This window comes from Anomaloglossus baeobatrachus, chromosome 8 (genome assembly GCF_048569485.1).
Source record: "Anomaloglossus baeobatrachus isolate aAnoBae1 chromosome 8, aAnoBae1.hap1, whole genome shotgun sequence".
NCBI lineage: Eukaryota > Metazoa > Chordata > Amphibia > Anura > Aromobatidae > Anomaloglossus > Anomaloglossus baeobatrachus.
The window spans coordinates 192,103,846-192,128,431 of record NC_134360.1 but is presented as its reverse complement, the minus strand read 5'-3'; the positions used below and the strand labels follow the sequence as shown (position 1 = coordinate 192,128,431).

The following is a 24,586-nucleotide window of genomic DNA, read 5'->3' as shown; positions in this document are numbered from 1 at the left end:
GGTGCCGCTGGCATCGACTTCTCTCCCATCACCAGCACCATCCACGGCAGGAACACGGCGTCGCCTCGCGATCGGAGCAGAAGTCGCTGGAGCAGACTCCGGCGGTGACGTAACACTATATGAATTGAATTCGATTAGGGAGGGTGATGGGCCACCCTAAAAATGTGTTTTAGGGAGCGTCTGAAGCTGAGTAAGTTGTGGTTCGTCCTAGTTTCTTGGGGTAGAGCAATACAGAGGATTGGTACAGCTCGCAAGAAGTCTTGAAGCCAGGATTGGGCGTTTCAAATTAGTGTGGATGTTAGTCGAAAGGCATTTGTGGAACGTAGAGAAAGGGTAGGGTGATAGACAGAGTTAAGGGTGGAGAGGTAGGGTGTGTCGCACTGTGGAGAGCTTTGTGGGTGAGAACAAGCAGTTTGAATTGGATCCTGTGATATATGGGCAGCCAATGCAATGACTGGCACAGAGCAGAAGCATCCAAGTAACGATTAGCCGGAAAGGTGACCCTGGCAGTAGCGTTAAGGATGGACTGGAGAGGGGAAAGTCTAGTTAGGAGAGACCAATTAATAGAAAATTGCAGTAGTCAAGGTGGGACTGGATCAGTGCCACAGTGAGGGTTTTTGTAGTTTCCATGGTTAGAGAGGAGCGGATTCTAGAGATGTTCTTGAGGTGCTAGAGACAAGAGCGGGTGAGAGATTGTATATGGGGGGTGAAGGAGAGATCGGTGTTGAGTACAACACCCAGACAGCAAGCCTGCGGTCTAGGAGTTATGGTATCGTAATGAACTAAAATCTATGTAGCTACAGATAAAGAGATCACTCATGAGACAATTGTTCATTGTTAATCCGTCAACATGTTCTGTCTAATGAGTATGGTCACTATTTTGGGTCTATCTTCTAATTAATAACTGCCAATAATAGATATAAAACTTTATATGATTTTCATTTATCTATTTTGTAAAACATTTTTTTTTCCAAAAACTCTCAAGGTCTACTGCTAACTTGCTAAGACATTGTAGCTCAGCTCACCCTCTGAATAAAGGACACCTTGTGCTCAGATTGCCCTTTACTTGCCCGTACTTAGTTTCCTTAATTCTTAATTAATTCTTTAGTTCTCTGCGGACAATTAATAGCTCAGCATGTCCTCGTGGCACTCTGCCTCGTACAGTCTAGGGCCAAGCTTTGCTTTTCACTTCCATTTCCAAGAATCATGTGATGAGCATTTACACTGTAACAGGCAAGAAAAGCCGTTTGTTGTGTGAGTGTCAGGAAAATCCAGAAAGATCCAATAGGTCTGAATGGTGGTTATCTTAAGTGGTTTTTCATGCTACTAAAGTCAAGTAGAGACACGGACAATTATTTGTGTCGGGTTACTTGTGTTCAGAAGTGTGTTTTGCCTCATTTGAGTTAGGAGAACACAAGAGGTGGATTATATTTCACAGCAAGCCCCGACTCCAGGGACCTGGATTGAGAATGTAAGACATGACTGGCTTTTATCAAGACGTTTCACTACCCTTCAACAAGTTTGATACCTGACTGGTGTATTCAAGTAGAGTGACAACCAAATAAATCAATTAGCTCGGTTTTGGGCACTGGATACTTTTATTCATGGCTGTAAATAGGAATTAGTTACCTCGTTCCACCATGTGTTTCCACCATTTTATTTGAATAACCTCTACACAGAGGAAGTGGACAAGAACGCTAAGGGGTGCTTCACACACAGCGAGCTCACTGCCGAGATCGCTGCTGAGTCACGCTTTTTGTGACGCAGCAGTGACCTCATTAGCGATCTCGCTGTGTGTGACACTGAGCAGCGATCTGGCCCCTGCTGCGAGATCACTGCTCGTTACACACAGCCCTGGTTCGTTTTCTTCAAAGGCGCTCTCCCACTGTGACACACAGATCGCTGTGTGTGACAGCGAGAGAGCGACAAATGAAGCGAGCAGGGAGCAGGAGCCGGCGTCTGACAGCTGAGGTAAGCTGTAACCAAGATAAACATCGGGTAACCAAGGTGGTTACCCGATATTTACCTTAGTTACCAGCCTCTGCAGCTCTCACGCTGCCTGTGCTGCCGGCTCCGGCTCTCTGCACATGTAGCTCCTGTACACATCGGGTTAATTAACCCGATGTGTACTGTAGCTAGGAGAGCAAGGAGCCAGCGCTCAGTGTGCGCAGCTCCCTGCTCTCTGCACATGTAGCTGCATTACACATCGGGTTAATTAACCCGATGTGTACTGTAGCTAGGAGAGCAAGGAGCCAGCGCTCAGTGTGCGCGGCTCCCTGCTCCCTGCACACACAGCTAAGCGGTGTGCGCTGGTAACTAATGTAAACATCGGGTAACCATACCCGATGTTTACCTTAGTTACCAGTCTCCGCAGCTTCCAGACGGCGGCTCCGTGCAAGTGCAGCGTCGCTTGCACGTCGCTGCTGGCTGGGGGCTGTTCACTGGTCGCTGGTGAGATCTGCCTGTTTGACAGCTCACCAGCGACCATGTAGCGATGCAGCAGCGATCCTGACCAGGTCAGATCGCTGGTCGGATCGCTGCTGCATCGCTAAGTGTGAAGGTACCCTAATTCAACTTATTCTAGGTAGCAATCAAAAACGACAATATTGACTCTTTAACGAGCTTTGCTGTATTAGTTAGGCAAACAAGAAACTATTTGCAGACATGTTTCAGGGTGTTTGCTCCTCATCAGTGCAAAGGAGGAAGTCTGATTTAGCTGGTGAAAGGCCTCTGACAGGGGTTCTTTGGCGCAAAGGTTCACCATGTGGAGAGCACAATGACATTGATAGGTGATGCAATGCTCCTCTGGGAATTTAAATATGTAAATAGACTATTCAGAGAGAAAAAGAGCAGGAACTATAGTGACACCTATAAGATGGAGCAATTCTAAAAGTCAATATCCACCCATGAAATGGAACCTGTCAGGTCCTGTATGCTCCCAGGACCGAGAGCGGTTCTGGGTGCATATTTCTAATCCCTACCTAGCAGTCCCAGCCTATAGTAGCATAGATAAAGAGATCTTTAGAAAAAGTGTTTCTAAAGATCCTTTATAATATGCTAATGAGGCCAGCAACTAGTCGCAAGGGCGTTAGTTCTCTTAGCTAGTCGGCCCTCATAGCATGTTAACATGCCCCTGTGGGCTAATGAATGCACAGCGATAGAGGTATGGTCACTCACCTCTCTGCTGTCACCACGGCTGACGCTGGTTTTCATCTCAGCATGATCAGAAGTCCCCAGACTTTACGATCATGCGCACTATGAAGCTGAGTGTACGCGTTCTGACTTCAAACTGGTGTAGTGCGCATGACCGAAAGTTTGGGCATTTCTGATCATGCACACTAACCCTAAGCACAGCGTTCTGAGGTGGTGCAACAGACACAGGTACATGAGTTGATGATGACGCTGAGCAATGGGCTTTGAATAGCATGTTAGCACGCCCCTGGTGGCGTGTGAACATGCTAAGAGAGCGGAATGAGCGCAGCAACTAACGCCCTTGCGACTAGTCCCTGCGCTTATTAGCATATCATAAAGGATCTTTAGAAATACTTTTTTTAAAGATCTCTTTATCTATGCTAGTGTATACAGGGACAGTTAGGCAGGGATTAGAAATATGTACCCAGAACTGCTCGTGGTACTGGGCGCATATTGCACCTGACAGGTTCCCTTTAAAGGGTCCTGTCTCATGACTTATGAGTTTATTTTATACTTTAATTTTATTCTGAGCTGCATTCTTCAGGTCTCATAATTTTGTCCTCCTTATCCTCCATATTCTCCATTGTTTATAACTACTTGTAAAAAATGCATTGCGTTTCATGGACTTTTATAGTGTTTTTTTTCCCATTTATTTTTTTTTTTGGAGGGGGCGGTTGTCTTTTATTATGTTACTTTTGTAATGTTATAAGTTTTTTCTAGATTGTTTCAAGTCCAATAATGAAGCCAGTGCTGTGATTAAATAACGCAATGAAAAATAACTGGTAAACTACATTATTACTTTGCAAAAAATGATTTGTGTGAAATCAGCCTAAAAGAGGATTTCAACCTCAAATTTAAAAAAAAAATATAGAAAATTTATGATGAAATATGGAATCCAAAATGTCAGGGTTGCGAAAGACTTTCTTTGTAACAGGACACATTTAGCATTCAGAACTCCTGAGACGATTCCCTCCTTGGTGAGATGTCTAACCTCTTGGTTCCCTCTTTGGATATTTCTAGACGGGGCAGATACGTAGCTGATTTTCCATCTGGATTTTGATAGAAAATCTGCTGTGTATTAAAGTATCAGCATTGTGAACGAGATTTTCCAAAATGCAATCCCTCCCAATGGATCAGTTTTCTGTAGACCGCGTGAGGAAGACATTCTGATACTTATAGTTTCTGACTAGTCTGCAATTATTACATTTAGTATTCTGCAGCTAAATCTTATCTTTGGCCGGCTAGTTGAATGGCAATACGTCCTGTTCTATCCATGTTCCAGGTCAGTCTGACAATGCTGAAGATACTGAACGTCCGCTATGAATACCTCTCTGATCTTGCATATTTTTTTTCCAGTGCATACGTCCCGATGAAGCTTGCATTTCTCTCGACAGCAGCATGATCATGGTCATGATAGACAACAAAAAAACGCTCACAATGCCTTTGGCTGTGGTCTCAATGGACAAACCTCCAGGTAATCCAGTGCATCCTTTCACTTTCCTAAATATTCTCCCCGACCCCTCTTCATATACATAACCAATTCTGTAAGAGAAAACCATTTTCTCACCCAAGTACAAGCGCACAAGGCCAATGTATACACCAGCCGGCTGTGCAGACATTATAAGATGGTATAACATGCTTAAAATATTTGGTCCATAGGATTTAACTTGATGTAAACATTTCGGTACTAAAGATATCCTTAAATGGGGATGTCATTGAATTTTGTGTAGAAGGGTAGTGAGTTCCTTAACTGTTTAATGTTGTAATCTATGAAGATGCAATTAATAATCATCATTCACTAATTTGTATATTTATAGCTTTGCTTGTTGAATTCTACAGCAATAAGAATTGATATAGGGCCAAAAAAAGGTTTGTTGTAAAGTCTGTGTCATATAATTATAATGTGCAGACCGGCCGCACAGATGGCTTATACTAACCAATGAGTTGGTGCATTCATTTCTTCAATTTATAACAAAGTGATCAAAGTGAAGAGTAGATTAGTTGCGTCCTTTTGTTTATCAAACACTGTGTTACTATGGAACCATTTTGATTACTCCGTCCGGGGCAGGAAAGTATTAAAGGGTTGTAATCCAAACAAAATCACAACAATGTATATAAATTTTAATGCACATATTGTGATCATTCTGGAGCTCACTGTCTCAACATCTTATGGATAAGATGATTGACAGAAGAACTCTGTGCATTAGGTTTAGAATAGCTACAATGCGTTTTGTTATCCAAAGCACACTGTAAAACAAGGACATTACAATAAAAAATAAATCCTAAGCCGTCTGACCACTAACTTTCAGTGTCCATCCATATGCAACTCTGAGGCCCTTTCATCCCAAACACAACATCATAGTCAATACCATTCCTTGTTGTGATGATTAGCCAAAGTGCGCAGTAAGGGGATAACTGGGGATCGAGGCTCCTAGACTGGCTGTCAAGGTAGGGGGGCCCCAGCTGTCCCTTATCCCAGAGGTACTTTTGATGGTGAAGAGGTCTGGCCCGCCAGCCTAGCCCTGCTCCTGGCCAGCCCTATTCTAATACCCCTTCTCCCCCACACCTGGGGAGGGCCGTGGGGGAGAGGGGGTATTAGAACAGGGCTGACAGGGAGCAGGGCTAGGCTGGTGGTCTAGACCTTTTCACCATCAAAAGACAGACAGGGAAAAACAAAAACTCAAACTCACTGCAAGCACACACAGGTATAGACAATACGTTCTCAGGGGGAAATAAAGAACAGGGAGGAAATAGGCAATGAGAATATTTTCACAACGCACAAATAATGCATGGAAGATCTCCAGAAACACAACAGCACAAGGACCGGTATCACAACAAGCTATAATTGGCATAGGAGGATCAAATCCACCATCTTAAAAAGGACAGGCAGTAGCGGTGATAGGTCTGTCACAACATGTGACTCCAGAGACAATCACCAGGCTAGCAGAACCTAACTCCTGCAAGTTTGACCAACCAAAAAGAACACAGGTTGGTCGTCGCCCGAGCAAGTCTGAGAAATTCAGAAGCCTAACAAGAGACCTAGAGTGTAGTGTTAGATCCTGCTGTGTGAACAGGGTCAGATGCTGCTGTGACACTCATTGAGTTCTGAGCTAAACCCTGTGTGACACAAAGGCCTTGGCACATCTGATCTTTTAGCGTAAGGCTATGTGCGCACATTGCGTAATTTTATGCGTTTATGCTGCATATTTCACTGCAACGTAAATGCATGCGTCCTGCGTCCCCAGCACAATCTATGAAGATTGTGCATAATCCATCTGCACGTTGTGTGTGAGAGCGCAGCAATTTGGATGCTGAAATTTTGATCAAAATCGCTGCACTCAAAAAAGTAACGTCACTTATTTTGTGCACTTTGGATGCTGCTCCCACTCTGTCTATTGGAGAGGCAGCATCCAGAGCGCATGAAATCGCCATCTATGCTGCAGACACACTGCATTCATTATGCAGTTTTTCTGCAGCGATTTGAAGCGCACATGCACTGCCAAATCGCTGCAGATTTTTCAGCAAGGACACTACGCAACGTGCGCACATAGCCGTATGCGGGCGTCACACGAGACGATATATCGTGCGATATGTCGGCAGGGTAACGTTGTAAGTGACGCACATCGGCATCGTTTGATATATCGTAGCGTGTGACCGCTACGAGCGACGGTGAACGAGCAAAAATACTCACCTTATCGTTGCTCGTTGACACGTCGCTCATTTTCAAAAAGTCGTTTCTTCTTCTGTGACACCCTGGGAATGATAAACACAGCTTACCTGTGTCCCGCCGGCAATGCGGAAGGAAGGAGGTGGGAGGGATGTTTACGTCCCGCTCATCTCAGCCCCTCCGCTTCTATTGGCCGGCTGCTGTGTGACTTCGCTGTGATGTCGAACGTCCCTCCCCCTTCAGGAAGTGGATGTTCGCCGGCCACAGCGACGTCGCTCAGCAGGTAAGTGCGTGTGACGGGGGTTTAACGACTTTGTGCGCCACGTGCAACTAATTTCCCGTGACGCACAAACGACGGGGGCTGGTACGATCGCACGATAGATCGTCCCGTGTGACTCCCGCATTAGAGTGCATGTAGGTCACGCCTTCAGGAAAGAACAGTCACAGCAGAACAAACGCTTTCTGCACACCTTCTGTAGCAGACTTTTCTGCTGGAAAACCGGGTGTTGTGTAAAATCCTGGCTGTGTTTTTGGTACATTTTTTACTTGCTTATTTTTCTGTTCATTGGAATTGATGAAAAACGTTGCAAAAATGCTGAAAGAATTGCCATGCTGCAGATTTGGGGAAAAAAAGCCTTTTAAAGTTCAAATCTGTAAGGAAAAAATTCTAATTTTTTCATAAATCTTATTCATTTAGCTGGTACTGTAAAGTGCTGCTTATTTTTCCATGTAAAACAATAAGGTTTGCTATGTAGTCAGAGGCCTGAACTGTCACAAATATACTAAAAGGACCCGAGGGCCCCCTAGTGACCCACCCTTTTCCTAACGGATATTTTAAACTTCAGAGTAAAGTGGGAGTTGTACCTTTTCTGCCTTTCCAGTCCCCGGTAATGAAACACATTCATAACATGAAATTACATTTATGTGCAGCAAAATATTATTATATTTTGTAGAGTATCTCTCTCTGCATATACTGTGTATCTATCTATCTATATATATATATACCGTATATATATATATAGATATATATATATATATATATATATATATATATATCTGCATACTTGCGATTTTATATTTTTGTTGTGCTTGTGATATTTCAATTTCCGCAAAAAATCCTTCCAGACTACAATGGTGCAGACAATGCTCCGCTAGTGGTGGAGATTAGGGGTGTCACTGATCAGAGGGACATTCAGTGATAATGCTGCTCAGGAAGGAATGTAACAGGGTGAGATAGGAGGGATATTACAAAGTACAGATTCCTACAGCTCTTACTTTTGACAGAGGAATAATATAACCCTATCAATCATGTTTTGCATTATTTTATTTCATATAACTGTTTTTTATTAAACGGTTTTAAGTTGAAAAATATTAATTTCTCTCCAATCACTGTAAAAATTACACACTTTTATATATGATAAATATCAGATTTTATGGCAGAATTATCCCTGAATATTTTATATTTAAAGGGAACCTGTCACCAAAAAATTGCACTCGAATCTGAGATCACCATGTTATAGAGCAGGAGGAGCGGAGACGATTGATATATAGTTTTGTGAGAAAAATATTCAATATAAACTGTGTTTTAATCATTTAGTCCTCTGCTCTTTCTGGGATTTTAAGTCCAGTGGTCGGTCCTGTCCACGACTGAGCGCTTGTATAATTGTGCATATAGAGATAGCTGTCAATCATGGATAGGACTGCCCACTGGACTTAAAATCTAGGAAAGAGCAGAAAATTAAATGATTAAAACAGTGTATATTAAATACTATTCTCACAAAATTATATATGCATCTACTCAGCTCTTCCTGGTATATGGTACATGCAGACTATACTACATTTTTATGGTGACAGGTTCCATTTAAAGGGAATCTGTCATCAGGTTTTAACTATGTAAGCTGAGCACAGCAAGATGTAAGAGTTAATAAACAAAAAGCAACTGTGCTTCTCTTATCAGTGTGTGTGCAAATCTTTACGTAAAGTAAAAGGTTTATTACCCTGTAACATTGTAGGACTAGAAACTCACATGCAGTTCGACATGGCCCCTGCTGTGATTGACATCTCATAGTCAATGCACAGTCTCTATTGAGAGCCTGGTGTGGGCAGGGGCAGCTCTCTCAGCTCTTGTGTTTTCCTGGATCTAAATTCTTTGATTTATTTCAGAACGTCTGCACCCAGTAATTTAAGTGATACACCGTTGGATTCAGGATCTCTTTGCCTACATCATGTTGCTCTCAGACGAGTTAGCAAAAACCTGCTGACAGATTCCCTTTCAAGACATGTATTGATTGATAATAAATAGATTACTGTTGTACTCATCTCATTTATCTGTCATCAGTTTTTTGCTACCTCATCTGAGAGCAGCATAATTTAAGGAAAGAGACCCTGATGCCAGTGATGTCATTTAGTTCATTGGCAGCAGCAGTTGTAATAGAATCAGAGTTTTTAGATGTAGCCATACAGCAGGGCTCAGAAAGCTAACCCCGCCCGAATCCCTGATTAACAACTTTCTGTGTACATTGTTTATTGACCATGAGCTACTAATATATGTATTACCTCATTTTCAGTTTTCAATACCTTCTGTATATTTGGGGAATGTCCTCAGAGTTATAGCCATATAATAAATTATGTAGAATAATTTAAATCCCTTTTTTTTTGTAGGTACTCCGACCAGTAAAGTCCGTCCAAGTATACCTGAACGTAAGTCAAACTTAAACAAGATAAGAAAGGACACATGTTCATGAATATATGTGCATCTCAACATTGGAATTGCAACACTATAAAAGAAAAGTTGTGGAATAATGGAAATCACAGGATGAATAGATATGAAAATTAAATGCAATAATGAAAAAATGGAAACAAAAATTTCAATACATGTTGATTTATTCAGTATTGAGTAGGAGCCTAGTGCAGAAATCCTTGCACTTACACGCCTTGAGGTTATTAATTTTTTTGGGAGAAATTTATGGCAGCTGAATGCACTTGGGCAAATCATCAAGATTCCCCGCTGGCAGCACCCAGATATGCTTGAAGGGAGATAAGTCTAGAGACCCTGCAGGCCATGGTAGCATGTTTAGGGCATGCAGGCCGCCCACAGTAGCACGAGAAAAATGTTTTCTGGTGTTATGTTGAAAAAAAGCCCACCTAGGACACTTTGGAGAAATGGCTGCACCACTGGTTCCACAAACAAATCAATGCACTACTGAGATATTAGCGTTCCTAGAAGACTAGAGGGGTCTTTAGTCCTGGATGCATTGATAGCCGGAGATTGGTTTGAAGACCACACTCATACTCATCACTGAAAAAATAGAGATGTTTTGAAAATTTTGTCTCTATTTTTTTATCATTTCCATATCCTTAACATGTTTGTCCATCCTTTGATTTCCATAATTACGTGATTTTTCCATCTTGGTGTTGCAATTTCATTGTTGAGGAGTGTATGTATATTTATCTGTATGTACATATTTACAGTTAATACAGTATATATGTATATACACATGTACAGTTAGGTCCAGAAATATTTGGACAGTGACACAAGTTTTGTTATTTTAGCTGTTTACAAAAACATGTTCAGAAATACAATTCTATATATAATATGGGCTGAAAGTGCACACTCCCAGCTGCAATATGAGAGTTTTCACATCCAAATCGGAGAAAGGGTTTAGGAATCATAGCTCTGTAATGCATAGCCTCCTCTTTTTCAAGGGACCAAAAGTAATTGGACAAGGGACTCAAAGGGCTGCAATTAACTCTGAAGGCGTCTCCCTCGTTAACCTGTAATCAATGAAGTAGTTAAAAGGTCTGGGGTTGATTACAGGTGTGTGGTTTTGCATTTGGAAGCTGTTGCTGTGACCAGACAACATGCGGTCTAAGGAACTCTCAATTGAGGTGAAGCAGAACATCCTGAGGCTGAAAAAAAAGAAAAAATCCATCAGAGAGATAGCAGACATGCTTGGAGTAGCAAAATCAACAGTCGGGTACATTCTGAGAAAAAAGGAATTGACTGGTGAGCTTGGGAACTCAAAAAGGCCTGGGCGTCCACGGATGACAACAGTGGTGGATGATCGCTACATACTTTCTTTGGTGAAGAAGAACCCGTTCACAACATCAACTAAAGTCCAGAACACTCTCAGTGAAGTAGGTTTATCTGTCTCTAAGTCAACAGTAAAGAGAAGACTCCATGAAAGTAAATACAAAGGGTTCATATCTAGATGCAAACCATTCATCAATTCCAAAAATAGACAGGCCAGAGTTAAATTTGCTGAAAAACACCTCATGAAGCCAGCTCAGTTCTGGAAAAGTATTCTATGGACAGATGAGACAAAGATCAACCTGTACCAGAATGATGGGAAGAAAAAAGTTTGGAGAAGAAAGGGAACGGCACATGATCCAAGGCACACCACATCCTCTGTAAAACATGGTGGAGGCAACGTGATGGCATGGGCATGCATGGCTTTCAATGGCACTGGGTCACTTGTGTTTATCGATGACATAACAGTAGACAAGAGTAGCCGGATGAATTCTGAAGTGTACCGGGATATACTTTCAGCCCAGATTCAGCCAAATGCCGCAAAGTTGATCGGACGGCGCTTTATAGTACAGATGGACAATGACCCCAAGCATACAGCCAAAGCTACCCAGGAGTTCATGAGTGCAAAAAAGTGGAATATTCTGCAATGGCCAAGTCAATCACCAGATCTTAACCCAATTGAGCATACATTTCACTTGCTCAAATCCAGACTTAAGACGGAAAGACCCACAAACAAGCAAGACCTGAAGGCTGCGGCTGTAAAGGCCTGGCAAAGCATTAAGAAGGAGGAAACCCATCGTTTGGTGATGTCCATGGGTTCCAGACTTAAGGCAGTGATTGCCTCCAAAGGATTCGCAACAAAATATTGAAAATAAAAATATTTTGTTTGGGTTTGGTTTATTTGTCCAATTACTTTTGACCTCCTAAAATGTGGAATGTTTGTAAAGAAATGTGTACAATTCCTACAATTTCTATCAGATACTTTTGTTCAAACCTTCAAATTAAACGTTACAATCTGCACTTGAATTCTGTTGTAGAGGTTTCATTTCAAATCCAATGTGGTGGCATGCAGAGCCCAACTCGCGAAAATTGTGTCACTGTCCAAATATTTCTGGACCTAACTGTATGAGTCTTGTGATGACAACATTAGGCCCAGTAGCCACTAACTTACAATACTTAAGGAGGTTGACCACTCCTATGACAACCCCTTCTAATTCCATAGGTTTCCCCCAGGTAAAATATTATAACAAGACTCACTTCCTGTATCAGCGATGTCTGGGATCACGGTGGCAGGATTCCTGTAGGCTTGTGACATCATTTGAGCCCCACGTCCAATCAGCACCAGCTTCTGTTTCCCCGTCTTTGGACCAAATGAATTAATCAACAGGAAGTGTGGGCTGCGGCCACTTCCTGTTGACTGTTCATTTGGTCCGAAGGTGGGGAGAAGGAAGCTGGTGCTGATTGGACTTGTGGCTTGCATGACATCACAACTCCACGTGAGCCGCGGCACTGCGTTCCCGGATATCGCTAGAACAGCATCGATACAGGAGATGAGTACAGTATAGTCTTTATTATGTTACCTGGGGGAAACATAGAATCAGAAGGGGCTTTACCCAGTAGTGGACAATCCCTTTAAACATAGGCAATGACTTCTGCAGAATCTGGTATGAATTGCTGGATTTTTTTGCCTTACTATTGACCTTATTTGTCCACTCAACCTTCGGATTTCAGTTCAGCTCCCTTTATTATTAGAATAGGACGGATGTGCCATTATAGAAAAAAAAAACCAATAATGCCTGAAGGGTTTGAAAATAAATAGAAAAACACTTGGATATGAGTAGAGGGTGTCTCTGCGACTTCTCCAACTAAAGGAAGTGTTATATTTTTCGTCTGGAATTAATTTCAAACACACAAGGAGCTGCCAAATTTCCAGAACAATGGATTCTATTTCTGTGATTTTGTGTCCTTTGCCTGACATCACTCGTTTCACAAGAGGTTCCTCTCTCCACCTACAAATGGGAGCCGAGCCAAGAAGGTTTCATAGGTTACAAAATAAAGTTGGCAGAAATCGCCGGTACACATGTAGGAATAAGTGATATTTCCTTAAATCCTGGTAATATTGTCAGTGCAGCATTTAAAGGCCACGCAGTTAAGTGCTTCTGCAAAAATCCATTTTTCACAGAGCTGTATTTAGACATGTACCAAGGGGCTCGATTCCTTACAGCTACATGGGAAGGACATTTCTACTCCAGATTATGTTGCTGTCATAAGGAAAAACCCACAGACACACGCTGGTATAAAAACAGATTTATAGCCCTGTGCGCAAAATGGCAAACTGCTAGTTCACTGGGAAATTTTTAGACGTAGAGCCAAAAAAATGAAAATGTCCGTAATGTAAACATTCTATACAAATCACTGTTAATAATATTTTCTTTCTCATTCATCTAGCATTTTTCTACGGGCTGGACACGCCAGTAGTGGTTGGGATTGCATTCGCAGCCTTTATCATTGGCGCTCTTTTAACGGGAGCTTTGTGGTACATATATTCACATACAGGTATGATTCAGTGCAACAATTTATATTACTCTCTCAGTTTTTTAATTCTTCTTTTAAACTTATTATTATTGTTTTTTAAGACCCAAAGTCACTGCACTTATTCCCGATCATATAATTGGCCATCGTTATTAGGGTAGTGATCAGCCGACCAATGAGCAAAACGCTTGTTCTTCAGCTTATTGGATTATTGTGCCTCACCTATCAGTGCATGGGGACATGTGTGATCAATATAAAGGACTGGCACATGACTTATTCCTTCTAAAGACAATACTGAGGACTAGGGGACACTCATTGTGAGTGGAAGAAAAGGGTTCTTTACAGTTAGAGCAGTCAGACTGTGGAATGCCGACCACAAGAGGTACTAATGGCAGATACTATAACAGCTTTTTAAAAAGGGCTGGATGATTTCCTCAGTACACATAACATTGTTGGTTATAAATGACTTAATGACAAAATGTATAATTGGTGGAAGAAGGTTGAACTAGATGGGCCTAGGCCATTTTTCAACCTATGTAACTAAATGATTGTATTAAGGATTGTTCTTACATGTATAGCATATAAAAGTGTCTTAAATGAGCACTGATCGATTTGTTGGAGAACTGATTGACACATTATATGGTTTAATTTATGCATTATTCTTATACCAACATATTCTTCAGCAGTTTACATACATCATCATCAGTGTCTCCATTGGGGCTCACAGTCTAAATTCCCTATCACTATGTCTTTGGAGTGTGGGATGAAACAGAAGAACCCAGAGGAAACCCCCACAAACACCCACTAAGTCACTGGTTCTGCCCACGTGAACCCTCTAAAGAGTCCTGCCTTTTTTATATTTTTTACAATATGCTAACTAGCATATTACGGTTAAATAGTCATATACTTTATGTATTCTTTTCTCATGATGTTAAAGGTATTAGTTTGCTAGCAGTGAATAAGAACAATGCCGTCTGGGCTATACTGTAGCTAACTCACAGAATACAAACATTGTAGAAGGTATCCATATTCTAATGCAGCGGTCCCCATCTTCCTGACTTTGCGAGCTATGTTCAGCTCTGAGACAGAGTCGTAAGCCGCATCCAGCTCTGATAGAGGGTCGCGAGCCACATCCCACTCTGAAAGAGGGTCACGAGCCACATTCAGCTCTGAGAGAGGTTCACGAGCCATATTCAGCTCTGAGAGAAGGTCGTAAGCCGCATCTAGCTCTGAGAGAGGGTCGTGAGCAGCATCCCGCTCTGAGAGATGGTCGTGAGCAGCATCCCGCTCTAAGAGAGGGTCGCGAGCCACATCCCGCTCTGAGTGAGGGTTGCAAGCCACATCCCGCTCTGAGTGAGGGTTGCAAGCCACATCCCACTATGAGGGAGGGTTGTGAACCACATTCAGCTCTGGAAGAGGGTCGCGGGCCGAATCCAGCTCTGAGAGAGTGTTGTGGGCCGCATCCAGCTCTGAGAGAGGGACGCGGGATGCATCCCGCTCTGAGAGAGGGTCGCGAGCCACATCCCACTCTGAGAGAGGGTCGCGAACCACATCCCGCTCTGAGAGAGGGTCGTGAGCCACATCCAGCCCCTTATGCATCAAACTGGAAAACAGCTGGAAGCCATAATTGGCTTCCGAGTCACAGGTTGGAGACCCCTGTTCTAATCTGTAGGAAAAAAGTGTATAGAAATTTAAAGAGGTTGTCCATTTTGTGGAAAGTGGGCCCCAAACTCTTTAAAATACCTAAAATACCAAGCTCAGCATGTACTAGCCCTCACTGGGTCTTGTGCTAGCTACCCCCTGCTACTCCAGTGTTTTGGCTTCAGTGGTGACGTCATGCCAACAGCATGCGGCACAGCTTCAGCCAATCACTGAGCTCAGTGGATGTTGCAAAAATGACAGCACAAACAGCTGAATGGCTAGACTGTTGATGTGACATCATCACTGCAGCCACAACACTGAGATCGGAGCATTGGCGGGAATCCAGGAAGGGTGAGTTTTGTTTTTTTATGTATTTTACAGATTTGGGGCTCAATTTCCCACAAGTGGACAACTCAAATAATTTTGACTCCCCTGTAATACATGAATGTTATGTGCTCATAAAAAAGCACTGGAGTACTAGCTCTGGGAAATATCTGTCCCCTTTGTTCCTAAACCATAAAAAAGCCATATTAAAATGCCTCTTAAGGGGGCTTTACACGCTGCGACATCGCTAATGCGGAGTCGTTGGGGTCACGGAATTTGTGACGCACATCCGGCCGCATTAGCGATGTTGCTGCGTGTGACACCGATGAGCGATTTTGCATCGTTGCAAAAACGTGCAAAATTGCTCATCGGTGACATGGGGGTCCATTCTCGATTATCGTTATTGCAGCAGTAACGATGTAGTTCGTCGCTCCTGCGGCAGCACACATCGCTATGTGTGACGCCGCAGGAACGAGGAAGCTCTCCTTACCTGCCTCCCGGCCGCTATGCGGAAGGAAGGAGGTGGGCGGGATGTTACGTCCCGCTCATCTCCGCCCCTCCGCTGCTATTGGGCGGCCGCTCAGTGACGTTGCTGTGACGCCGCACGGACCGCCCCCTTAGAAAGGAGGAGGTTCGCCGGTCACAGCGACGTCGCCGGGCAGGTAAGTATGTGTGACGGGTCTGGGCGATGTTGTGCGGCACGGGCAGCGATTTGCCCGTGTCGCACAACAGATGGGGGCGGGTACCCACACTAGTGATATCGGGACCGATATCGCAGTGTGTAAAGTAGCCTTTAAGGTGAAACTTGAAATATCATATATATATGTACATGAAAATACCAAGAAAAACAGATATATTTGGGCAAAAGACATTGATAAATTATGTATCGTATTGTATTGACAGCATGGTTGCCAACAAGGAGTTTGTATGTTCTCCCCTTGTTTGTGTGGGTTTCCTCCGGGTTATCCGGTTTCCTCCCACACTCCAAAGACATAGCAATAAGGAATGTAGATTGTGAGCCCCAATGGGGACAATGATGATGATAATGTGTGTAAAGCGCTGTGGAGTATGAAAGCGCTATATAAATGAGTAAAAAAAAAATAAACGACTGGTGTATAGTGTATAATGCAATGAAGACCAATGAGACTAATGTCCAAGACCATCCAATATATTACGGCACCTCAATACCCAAAGTATATTTATTCTGGTTAATTTCCAAGATTTCAATGCTGAAACGTTATTGTCAGACAGTTGTATTGCTATTATCACAATATATTTGTCTGTTGGTTGGTATCAGTTACAGATTTTTGTATCTGTTCATAATGGAAACAAGAAACGTAAAAATATTTCTCATGAATCTTATTCCACAAAATGTTATTTTCCAGTGAGCGCCCGAATCCAAAGTCGTAATTTCACAGTTCATTTCATGATTAAAATCCAGCGTGACATCACTTTATGGCACGTTGTAAGCTAGAACTAGATCTGTAGAGAACACTGAAGAGGGCACACAGAACACATCATGTGTTGGATTTTCCAAAAGGCCAAAAAAACAACGTATTTTCAGGATTTTGGGACAGAACTAACATTACTGAAAATAAAAAGGTTCTTATAGAGCCTAATTCTATGAACCGTTGTACAATAATCTACAGTATTTGACCACTTTGTGATGTCGCCATCTATTAGCCTATTTTTTTCTACTGTTTTTTAGTATAGTTTTTCATATTGAATTTACTAATAACTTCCCTTTATATCCTATTTCTTCTTACACCAAAAGTTTCAGATTGCAATATTTTCTGCTGTCATTTTTATGCCTTGTTCACACATGGCTTTTTTTGTGTTTTTTTTCATGTGGTTTTCCTTGCTTTTTTTAATCAATAAAAGCAAGGGAAAAGCATCCCAGTATGCAGTGCGCACACTGCTTCTTTATTACTTGCAGATTTTGTTGCTGAAAAAAGAAGCAGCATGTCAATTGTTTCTGCATTTTTTTCTGCGTTTCTATAATCCACTGCAATGATTTATCACTACAGGGGATTATATCACAGCACTTCTCCTCACACACCATGCATACAGCATGGTGTGTGAGGTTCTCCATAGCTCAGTAACCCGGGGTCGTCATTGTGATATCCCAGGGTTACTATGGCAGTGATCAGGTCCCTGTGATCACATTACAGGGACCCAATCACCAGGGAGAGGTAAGCGATCCCTTTCCCTGCCTTCTAAATACAGTGATCGCAGAATTCAGGGGGTTAAACTGCCGGGAGCGGCGTCGGCACCACTTCGGGCAGTGAGAGCCGGGTCCTGGCTGTAATATCAGCTGGAGAGCTGGCGGTGATCGCAGGGGTACAGCGCCTGAACCTCCGCGATCGCCATGACCATAAACAGCAGGAAGAAACACAAGTGAAAAAATTCAGAAACGCAATAACGCTGCTTTTTTCCTGCCAAAACATGCTTTTTTGTATGCAGAAAACACAAAAAAGCAACGTGGGTACATAGGCAATATGGTTTCCTAGTAGTAGGAAGTTTACTGATTCAGAATTACAAATCCTGCGCATTGACATAGGGCTAAGACAAAAAATTCTAGCTCTGCGTCATTTTCGCCATTTTTGCTGCAGAGTGGCACTTCTGATCCCCCGCGGCACCACATCGTCATTCCAGAGACTGAACTCGTACCGCCACAAGTTATGGTTATCATATATTATTTAAGGCTAAAGGGCACGTTACACGCTACAATTTATCGGGAGATATGTCATCGGGGTCACGGATTCCGTGACGCACATCCGGCATCGTTTGTGACGTCGTTGCGTGTGACACCTACGAGCGACTCAGAGCGATCGCAAATAGGATGAAAATCGTGGATTGTTGACACGTCGTTCATTTTTAAAAAATTGTTCGTTTTGGGGAAGCAGTCAACATATTGCTCCGTTTGACACCGTGCCAACATCGAACAACATTCAAAGGACTGACTGGGTCCAACAATATATCGTTGATCGCTGATGCGTCCATTTTTAGATCGTTACGTGTGACAGCAAATAAATGACCAATAAGCGATACCGGCAAATCGTAAATACGATCTGGGCGTGTTTCGTCGCACATGCGATCGTCAGATAAATCGACGTGTGTAAAGCGGGCTTAAGTCTCAGCTCCTTTTCATGACCTGAATAGCTGCTAAAATCAGTCATTTGTGGAAAAATCAATCTTTTGTGTCGGATTTGGTGGTTTCCTGGTGCAGTTGTTGGAAATACATTTGGGCTAAACCACAGAAGTGCTCTCCATCTATAGGCGTCAGAAGAAAACAGAGATTGATCTGCTAATTGGTGGTCCTGTCCTTATGCAAGTTGAAACCACCTCTTAAATAAGGATCTCTAGATGATAATAAATCTTTACCATTTTTTGTTGTCAATGCCGAGAGTATGACTGTTGCTCAGAAATCCCTGTTGCATAGGCAGACCGCCGCGCAGAGTAAACAAATTAATGTAAAACATGTCCGCTTATACATTCCATTTTTTAACAAATAAAGCCTTCTCCACCCCTGTGGTTTGGGGAATACATTCCTCACAGCACAGCTGAATATTTTTGCACCACAAAAAGTTTTTCTCCTAAGTATAAAAAAATAAAGACTTTTTGTGATGCTAGTCACTTACTCACAAGAAGGTCTGATGGCGGGGTAGTCAGAATAATCAGAGGTCAGATTCCAGGATAGCTTGTCATGGATTCAAGGAGTAAACTAAGGAACTGAGGCGTAGTCAGGTGACAGTCCAGTGTCAGAATACTAGGAGAGTATGTCTAGGATTCAAGGAATAAACTGAGGCGTAGTCAGGTAACAGTCCAGGGTCAGAATAGCAAGAGAACACGTCGAGTACAAGGAGCAAACAGAGGAATAATCAGGCAATGGTCAGGGATCAGAATACCAGGAGACTACGTTAGTTACAGGGAGCAAACAGAGGAATATTCATGTAAGAGTCCGAGGTCAGAATACCAGGAGAGCACATCTTGGATGCAGGGAGTAATCTGAGGCGTAGTCAGGTAACAGTTCGGGTTCAGAATACCAGAAGAACATGTCAGGTACAGGGAGGAAAAAGAGGAATAGTAAGTCAACCGTGCTGGCCAAGGACTAATGTGTCTCGACTGACTAGTCCCTGGCTAGCAGGACCCAAAACATACGGGGCAGAGCTGGACCTTGGCCTGACTGTTTTACATCAGCCTGTGGAAAGGTGAAAATATAAGGTTCACAGACCAAGGGGGCGGTGGCACACTGAATGTGCTAAGTACAAGAATTTTAAGCAAAATAAAAAAATCCACAGGCCTGCACACCTGTTAGTATAAGCGTGATATGTGGGTGCACATAAACACTGCAGTGATTAACAAACAAATATATCCTAGAATTAAAACAGTGCATAGAAACACTACAATAAGTAATGATACATGTAAAAAACAGAGGGTGCTTAATTAACAAGAACATAGGATGCTTAGTTAACAAGAACATAGGGAGCTTAGTTAACAAGAACATAGGGTGCTTAGTTAACTTTTTTTTTTAAAGAAGAAAAATGTTAAAGCCATCCTACTGCGGCAATGTGTCCCTAATCAGGATGGTCCCTACACTAGTAACTCATCTCACTATGTGACAGCAGGTCTCAAATTAAAAAGGGGAGGAGCTGGATCTGAACCTGACTGGGTTTTACACCAGCCTATGTAAAGCTGAATATATAAGGTTCACAGACCAAGGGGACTTCCACACACCCAACGATGCTGAGTACAAGACACTAAAGCAAAAAAACACAGGCCGGCACACATGTCAATATAAGTGTAATATGTACTAACACAAACTTTGGGGCACTGTTATACACACTTAACGTGCCCCGCCAATACCACAAGTTTAAAAACTAGTTTACAATGTATTTTCCCTAACGTTAGTAAAAAGATTTTATAGTTTACACCACTTACTCAGTAAAAGAAAGAGTTTTGTTATTAGAGATTTGGGGCTGCATTTTCTTTGTTTCCCCACTTTGACATAATTATATGTTACAGTAAAATGTAGGGCATTGTGTTACAGTAAAATGTAAGGCATTGTAGCTATATTACGTGTATTACAGAGAAGTGCTAGTCATCTTTCTCCATAAGTGTGAATGCTGAGCCCCCTAGCCAAATGTCTGTGTACTACACGGCTTCATCTGTATGAAGAAGGGACAATAGACAATTGATGTTCAGGTACTGGCAACCGTTACTGTATACACAACGACAGCTTTTGGCACAGCAGCATATTTAACATTCCAATATATATGTATATATATATATATATATATATATATACACACACACACATATATATCAAAACGGAAGGTATATATATATGTATATATATACATATATATATATATATATATATATACACATATATATATATATATATATACACATATATATATCAAAACGGAAGGTATATATATATATATATGTATATATATACATATATATGTATATATATATATATATATATATATATATATATATATATATATATATTACAGTATGTGCAGTAAGGGTTATGATGGGGGAGTTTTATCAAATATGGTGTAAAGTGAAACTGACTCAGCTGCCCTTAGCAACCAATCAGATTCCACTTTTCATTTTCCAAAGAGTCTGTGAGGAATGAAAAGTGGAATCTGATTGGTTGCTAAAGGCAACTGAGTCAGTTTCACTTTACACCATGTTTGATAAATCTCCCCCTTCATAACCCTATTACACATACTAACCACTATTCATCAGCACATAATACTTTTTCTTGAAGTTTTGAATTGTAATAAGGAGCTGGTGTATATAATATATACTATTATCTATTATTGTAAATCCTATTCTGTGTGTGATTCTTCAAAGGGTAGTTGATTTGAGTGTCAGTTACCCACCAACCTGGCATTCATGCCATCAAAATTTAGAAATGGAAAAACCCGCAAATCATTAGAAAATTACCTATTGTTTAATCAGCTTTTTGTGTTAAATTTATTTTTTATTTTTTTCACAGTTTTTCCCCCTCATATTACAATCTGTATTAAAAATAAAAGTGTTAATTCTTGATATTTTCACACTGGCTACTGGGGCATTTATAGCCCTTACAGACCCCTGACCCTATCTTCTGTATTGAAGTGTCTAAATCGTGTGTGCAAAGGTGACTGTGAATGGAGGGGGAGCAAGGGGAGCTGTGACATAACTTATGGTGATTAGTGGATCTTGTGTTATTAGATGTGTATAGAGGTTTTACCTGTTATTGTAATCCTGCCTCTGATGATAAGGAATCTGCTGAAAAAGCTACCTGAAAAGATAGCAAATATGAGTGTAGAAAAAAGCCCCAGTGGCAAGGGAGAAAATGATAAGATTGCTATTGTGATTGGTGCATCCTGTGCTATCATATGTGTGTAGAGGGGTTACCTGTTATTTTAATCCTGCCTCTGATAATAAGGAACCTGCTAAAAACGCTACCTGAAAGGATAGGTAATATAAATCTAAAAAAAGCCTCAATGGCAAGGGGGAAAATTCTTAAATTGCTATTGTGATTGGTGGATCCTGTGTTATCATCTGTGTATAGAGGTGTTACCTGTTATTTCCTCTGATGGTAATGATCCCTCTGAAAACGCTAATTGAAAAGACAGATAATTTCAATATAAAAAATCCCCAGTGGCCAGGGTGAAAATTGCAGAATTGTTATTTTTTAATTTTATATGGAGTGTGAAAAAAAAAGTACAGGTAACGCAAAAAAACATGATATACAAAAATAAATAATTTTCTGTTTTATAGCATTTCTATAAGCAAGGAATTTCAAGCCCATCCTTTATATTTCCCATTCATTTTTAATCCAGACCTAGCTTTGGATCAGAATACTTTATCAAAAATAGCCTTATATATTTAGGCTTCGTTCACAGAAAACATAGAAAAGTTTTGTAGGTGTAGCCTGTAAATCGCTCGGATTCTCATTATTCCTGTATAACTGATTGTATTTACCTACATAATACAATGTACCCTGGAGCAGGTAATAAAATTGGAGGAAAGCACAGATATATTTCCATAGATGAGGAATCATATATCTATACAACACTATTTTTTAATTCATCTGGGTATAGAAAACTTTATAATTAAGCTTTGTCTTTGATTCACATTGCAAGCAAGTGTGAACAGGTGCAAGCTGCTATGAGGATAGTGTACAAACAAAAAAATACAGCAGACTCTGTAAGATGTGCTAGGATCTATGCAAACAGTGAATATATGAAATTTGAACTGCATTACTGCTATATAAACTTTACTTAAAAAATGAAGATAACTAGCAAAAAATGGCCAATTCATGAAAGGCCACCAACCACGACAAGGTGTATCTTTTTTTGATTGGACTATAAACCTAATATTCACACATGCGTCGCCTGGGATAAAAACATACAAATTTAAAGAATAGGTAGGATCCATCACTAATTGGGCTGATTGAAGGAGGAGCTAAACAACTAAACAAAATATGGAGGCATTCTCCTCCCAACAATGTTTGCATACATCTTAGCACTTACAGAGGTTGCTGTATTGTTTTGTTTGTATATTATGTAGTCATAGCAGCTTGTACCTCTTCACACTTACTGTTTATACTACATAAGGATTAAAAACAAATGAAAAATTAATCTAACTGTCACGTTACAAGCATGGCAAGCGTGATCAGATCAAAAGGAGTCTGACGCACAACGAAAAAACCACCAAAACAACACCACAAACAAGGGGGGCACACCGGGGACACAATAACAATGGTGAGTCCTAGCTCTAGTGAAAGGGGTAGATGGGACACCTCCTATTCTCAGCTGCTGCTCTCCCTACACTCCTAGCAAGGCCCTATACAGTCTCCACAACTGTTGCACAGCAGGAACCTGAAACCCTGAGAAAAACCCTAAAATTGCCCTGGCCAGTGCATTGGCAGGTTGGAGACACTAGCTCCACTGCTGCACTAATATAAACTAAGGAAAGGTAAGACAAACAGGAGGAAAACAGCCACAAAAAAGGATAAAGACTAACTTCTGGAACACTCCTTCTAAGCTCGTTCCACCAAGGGGGCCAGTGTACAAAAGGAATTTATATTTTCAGCAAAGATTGCTGGGAAGCACCTCTATTTAACCAGAAGGGTGTGGCTACAAAGCAGCTGCAGCTGACACACTTAGCTAGGGACTGCTGGATCAGCTGCTAGCAGCAAAACTGACATTAATCGTTTCATTACTAAGAGAACCGAAACTCTCTAAATGTAGAGAGTCAGATACAGATGAGGCCCCAGTCCTAAAGCTGTCACTAGTCTCCAAAAACAGGGAGACGACCGCGACACTTACAAAGTGAAGAAAATACTGATGGTTGAATTGCGCCCAACAATCAGTTAATTTAGTCATAAATTTCCTGGAGGAATGCTACATGAAACCTTTGCACTAGCCCAATTGACTCCCCATACACTAATTCAGGCTATAGTGTTGCCTGACTACAGACGTAGTTATCCCTGTTATTGCATATAGTTATAGTAAATGGATTCTGCACATTTCATAATAGGGTTGGAGAGTAGCACGAGGACTCCATATTTAGATGACAATCCTAGAAATCATCTATAACAATTTACTTTTGTTTCATGTCAGTCCATTCCAAGCCTCATACAAACCACAACAGCAGGGCGGTACATTTGTGGTTTGTGACGTGAATGGAATGTGCCAGTCGGAGGAAATCTACAGTGTAAAGCTTCATTTTCACAGCCTTCAGGAATAATGGAACTTGGAAATTAAAGTAGAGGACAGTAACTCCTTAACTTTTTGAGTCCTGAGTATTGCCCCAACTTGCCAACATCAATGGCTGGTCTTTTGATTAGCCTGACTGGCGGAAGATCCCATGTGTGTCACACCACAACAATTACCCCACACCATGTCGGCTAATCAAGAGAGGAACCTGGAATACTTTGAAGTAATAGTTGGTTCTCAGGGCTTCCATCCAGTAGTCACAGATTATTAACATGGCCAACAATATCTACAATTGTGGCTAAGGAAATTTTCAAAACCATTAGATTAAAAGATCAACTTATAATCATTATGTATAAGCCCATTGCCATGTGCAAGGATAGTCCTGGGACCATGCAACGGACTCCCCTGCGACGCCGCCTCGAGCGAACCCCTATACAGGGACTGTCGGGCGTAATCGCAGAGGGCCTAGAT

The 24,586-nt window shown here is 41.6% G+C and overlaps 1 protein-coding gene across 2 annotated transcripts in view; it reads left to right on the top strand.

Moving 5' to 3' along the window:
• The window catches only part of TGFBR3 (transforming growth factor beta receptor 3), a 295,682-nt gene that overhangs the window by 234,580 nt on the left and 36,516 nt on the right, over nucleotides 1–24,586 (top strand). For both annotated transcript variants that reach the window (XM_075322319.1, XM_075322318.1), the window contains 3 exons: nucleotides 4,549–4,666; nucleotides 9,521–9,559; nucleotides 13,338–13,445. In XM_075322319.1, the coding sequence (XP_075178434.1) occupies nucleotides 4,549–4,666; nucleotides 9,521–9,559; nucleotides 13,338–13,445 (265 nt within the window). The remainder of the gene's footprint in view (nucleotides 1–4,548; nucleotides 4,667–9,520; nucleotides 9,560–13,337; nucleotides 13,446–24,586) is intronic.